The 4,127-nt window shown below is 62.2% G+C and overlaps 1 protein-coding gene across 1 annotated transcript; it reads left to right on the top strand.

The window, feature by feature from the left end:
• Window positions 1-2,568: 2,568 nt before the first annotated feature.
• On the top strand, window positions 2,569-4,118 carry LOC104538382 (carboxypeptidase N subunit 2-like; the record flags this gene model as incomplete). The annotated part of the gene is made up of 2 exons (XM_010181568.1): window positions 2,569-2,580; window positions 3,596-4,118. Coding segments are annotated over exons 1-2 (535 nt in total), but the record flags the coding sequence as incomplete, so codon positions are not given.
• Between the last annotated feature and the right edge of the window lie 9 nt (window positions 4,119-4,127).

Below are 4,127 nucleotides of genomic sequence, written 5' to 3'. Positions count from 1 at the left end.
CTTTGTGCCTGAGATGGCCCAGCATCGCCCCGCGTGCTGCGTGTCCCCCTGTCCTGCTCTGCTTTGCCCTGTCCCTGCTCTGCAGCAGGGTGTCCTCCTGGGTGACTCCTCACAGCTGCCCTCTGTCCCCAGCCCCTCCTGCCCATTCTGTGCCTGAGGACAGTAGCTGGGATATGGAGTGCTGAGAGGGACCCCTCAGGCAGAGAGCCACAGCTTGGCCATGATGGTGCTTACCCCAAACAACAGGACTTCCCCATCCTTCATCTCACAGCATCCCCTCCAGCGCTGCCCACCCTGGCACTGCCCACCCCTAGCCCCTCTTCCCCATCTCCCTCCCACCCACCATGCCTTTGGCCCCTGCCCTGCCCAGACAGGCCCGTGCCAGCTCTCTCACAGGGCCAGGAGCTGAGCGAGCACCTTGGCCCGCAGCAGAACCACGTGTCCTTGTGCTGATTTGTAGCTCACTGGCGTCTGGGCGGGAATCGCCGCAGGGCTGGGCTGCCAAGGCCTGGTGCTGCTGCTGGGCTGGCACACCCTGGTGACTTGGCCGCGTCCAAGACAGGGCGGGCCGGGGCACAGCCGGCATCTTCCCCTGCCCCGAGCATCTCCTGCTTGTGCATCTCCTGCCAGGAGAGCCACAGGGCAGTGTCCTGCCATCTGGGTGCAGCAGCAGCCCCCCAAGCCCTCGTTGCACACTGGTGCTGACCCTCCTGTGCTGTACCGCTGCCTGAACTTCATGGGTGGCCGGGGCCTTGCAAGAGAATTATAGGGTTGGGACAATGGGTGCGCAGTGTGTGCCAGGGTCTGGCAGAGGCTCCCAGGGTGCTGGAGCACGCCAGGGCTGCCTCTGCTGCACCCCATCTCTGGCCCTTGCTGCCTCCATACCCTCCTGCATCCTCCACCAGCTAGTGGGCAGCCTGGCCCTGCTCTGCCTGGCAAAGCTTCTTCCTCTTCCTCTCTTGAGTGTCCTCCTGTCCGTGCCCAGTCCTGCTCCTGCTCGCAGCCCTCGGGCAGCGGGGATGCTGGCAGCGTGCAGCGGGGGTCAGCAAGCGCTGGCTGCTCTCCCATTTGCAGGTGGTGCTGTGCTGTCCCCCCCGCAGCACCCGCATCCAGCAGCCTCCCTGCCTCCTCCAGCCGTGGCCTGGCCACAGAGGGGTCTGGCTCACCTCTGTATGTGGTGCGGTGGCACCAGGCTGCCTGGGATCACTGCCGTGCCTCAGGGGTCATGCTTGTGCACCCCATAGTGCTGGCTGCTCACAGCACCCCAGGAGCCAGCGCTGGCACAAGCAGCTCCATGGTTGTGCACACCATGGGACCTCCTCTGGGCTGGGGCCTGCACAGCAGCAGGAGACGCGGGGGTGTTGGGTGCTACTCTGTGACATCTCCATTAAAGTGCGGTTTTCCACCTCCAGTGCAAAGAGCTGTTTATTTGCTCCTCTGTGGTGTGCAGCCAGGGAATGACCCAGCAGGGACAAGAGCTGCATTTGATTTCCTCTGCTAAGAGATGTTACTGTGTTGAGGAGAAGCCTGTACAGGCTGGTGGGACTGGGAAAGGGTTGGTGGGCTGTGCTGCAGAGCCCGGGCTGGTCCCTAGGCTCCAACCTGGGGTGAGGGACCAAGGAGGGCTCAGCCATCCAACAACAGCAGGATGGCTTTTGGAAAGTGAGCTGAGACCTGTGAGAGCTTCAAGGCAGAGACACTGACTGACTCCTGTGCAGTCCCCTCCCTGGGGCAAAGCCCCCAGGGTTTCCTCAGCCCCACTCCAGGCTGGTGGCAGCTTGCTTGGCTCCTTTTAGAGCTGGCTGCCATTGGCTTGTGTCAGCTGATTTTCTCCGTGTATCACCGTCTGCTACATCAGAACGTAAGTGTTTCTACTCCTGTCCCCGAGGGTGCCTCCACGTCTGCTGCCTCCCCAGTCCATTCAAACACAGGCCCGTGCAAGGTGGTGGTGGTGTATGCTGCTCCCCTGGGAAGGTGGCAAGCTTCCCAGGAGCCCAGCTGATCCACAGGTCCCTCTGGCCATCCCACTGCTGGCTGGGTGCATGGCATGGGCTGCAAAACACTCGGTGCATCTCAAAATGATGGTCCCAGGGTGATCCCCTCCCCATGGCATGGCTTTACCTGGCTAAACTGTGCCTGGTCCCCTCTTTCATGCAGAAGACTTTTGCTAGCACCATTTCCCAGTGAGATTTGATCAAGTCCTGGGAGTCTCGCAGGGGGCTGCTGGAAGCGAGCGTGCTGACCTCAGCGTGGGGCTGGTGGACCTGTGACGGCAACGCTCTGCTACCATCTCTGGGCTGATGGACATCCGGGGCCGGGACCCTGCTTCCCTGTCAGGATGCTCACTGGCAGCTGCCTCTGGCCTCATCTCCAGTCCTGCTGGGGCCAGGCTATTTTTCGAAGTGCTCCAAGGACACAGGTTGTTGTTGCCGATAAGCAGCAAGGGGCAGCTCCGCCCGAGCAGGAACAGCTCGTTGGCCGGCTTCGCATCCGCCCCAGAAAACATCGTCCCATCTTGGTGAGTGGCGTCCCTGCAAATCTGCCGTGAGCTCGGTGGCAGTCTCCACGATGCCACGCTCGGTAAGTGGTGGCCATGCTGCTTGGGTCGTCTGGGGAGCCTGGGATGGGGGGGAGCCACTGTTGGCTCTGGTGAAAACAAGTGAGATGGCGGAAAGGAGAAGCCAAGCCCAGCACTGCTCTCGAGCACCGGCATAAGTCCAGGATAGCCCCAGTTGTGTGGGGTGTCTGCAGGTGGGCATCGCTGTGGGGCAGGCAGCATCCCCATCATGCAGCGGCACTGGCAGGTGTCCCAGGCTGGGAGGGACTGGCAGAGGTCTGGAGGCCATTACCTCCAAAAGTGCCTCCCGTGGGCGGGGAACAGGCGTCTGGTCAAGCTCAATATTGCTCAGACAGCTTTGATGCTGCTCTGGGTGCTTGTGGAGAAAGAGGTACCTGATGGGCAGTTAGAAATACAACTGGTGGAGCCTCTCCTTTCATCGCTGAGTGCAGAGCTGCAGTGTTGTCCCCATCACCCAATGTGTGCAGCACATCCCCGTGCTTCACATGTGCCCCCCGCCTTGTGCCAGTGGAGACATCTTGTGAGGCCACAGGTTCCCCAGAGACCCCCACGGGACCACACAGGTCCCACTGCGACCACTGCTCAGCAGGACATGGGGAGCTTTTGTGAGCGTGGCACAACCTTGGCTGTCTCAGGGCAGGCTAGAGTGGGGCTAGGGTGCAGGTAAGAGCCCCAACCGACTGCATGGGGCAGGTGGGAAAGATCTGGGAGGGAAGCGCTCTCTGTTCCCATAAGGAGAGCACTGGAGTGGTGGGGGCAGCTGCAGCTGGAGGGATGCACCATGGCCAGAGCAGTTCCCCATGCTGGTGGTGCCCCAGGGGTTGCTCCTGCTGCATTTCTGGCTGCAGAAGCCCCTTTCCCAGCAGCACCCACCTGTGGGTGCAGATTTCTGCCTCAGCGGGGCAGGGGGATGAGGCTCGTCTCCTTCTCCAGTGCAGGCTGGTGGTCTACTTACTGCTGGGGCTGGGGTCCCTGCTGGTGGGGGGGTTGCCCCCACCCTGCCCTCCTACCTGCCAGTGCTACGACATCTCCAAAGTCTTCTGCTCGGATGAGAAGATGCGGGAGATCCCGGCAGGCTTGCCAGGGAATGCCACCCAGCTCTTCTTTGTGGAGACGGCCCTGAGCAGCATCCGCAGCGGAGCCCTGGGTCCCAGCACCACCCTTACCAAGCTGGTCTTTCTCCACAACAACATCCAGGAGTTGGAGGCCGGTGCCTTTCGGGGGCTGCCCAGCCTCGCTGAGCTGGAGGTGTCGGGCAACCCCTTGCCAGCGGTCAGCCTGGGGGTGCTGGCAGGGCTGCCCAGCCTCAGGAAGCTCTCCCTGGGTGCCAACGCCATCCGCTCCCTGCAGCCGGGGCTCTTCACTGCCACAAGCTGCCTGCAGGACCTGCGCTTGCCAGGGAACAAGATTGAGGCACTGCCCCCCAGCATCTTCCGCCCGCTCTGGCGTCTCCAGACCCTAGACCTCTCTCAGAATGTCCTGGCCGAGCTGCCAGCTGGGCTGCTGACCCCCCTTGTCACCCTCCGCATCCTCAAACTCAGTAACAACC

Source organism: Mesitornis unicolor, unplaced genomic scaffold (assembly GCF_000695765.1).
Source record: "Mesitornis unicolor isolate BGI_N332 unplaced genomic scaffold, ASM69576v1 scaffold32373, whole genome shotgun sequence".
Classification (NCBI taxonomy): domain Eukaryota; kingdom Metazoa; phylum Chordata; class Aves; order Mesitornithiformes; family Mesitornithidae; genus Mesitornis; species Mesitornis unicolor.
Note: the sequence above shows the minus strand (reverse complement) of the source record. Positions and strands in the feature narration are given on the sequence as shown.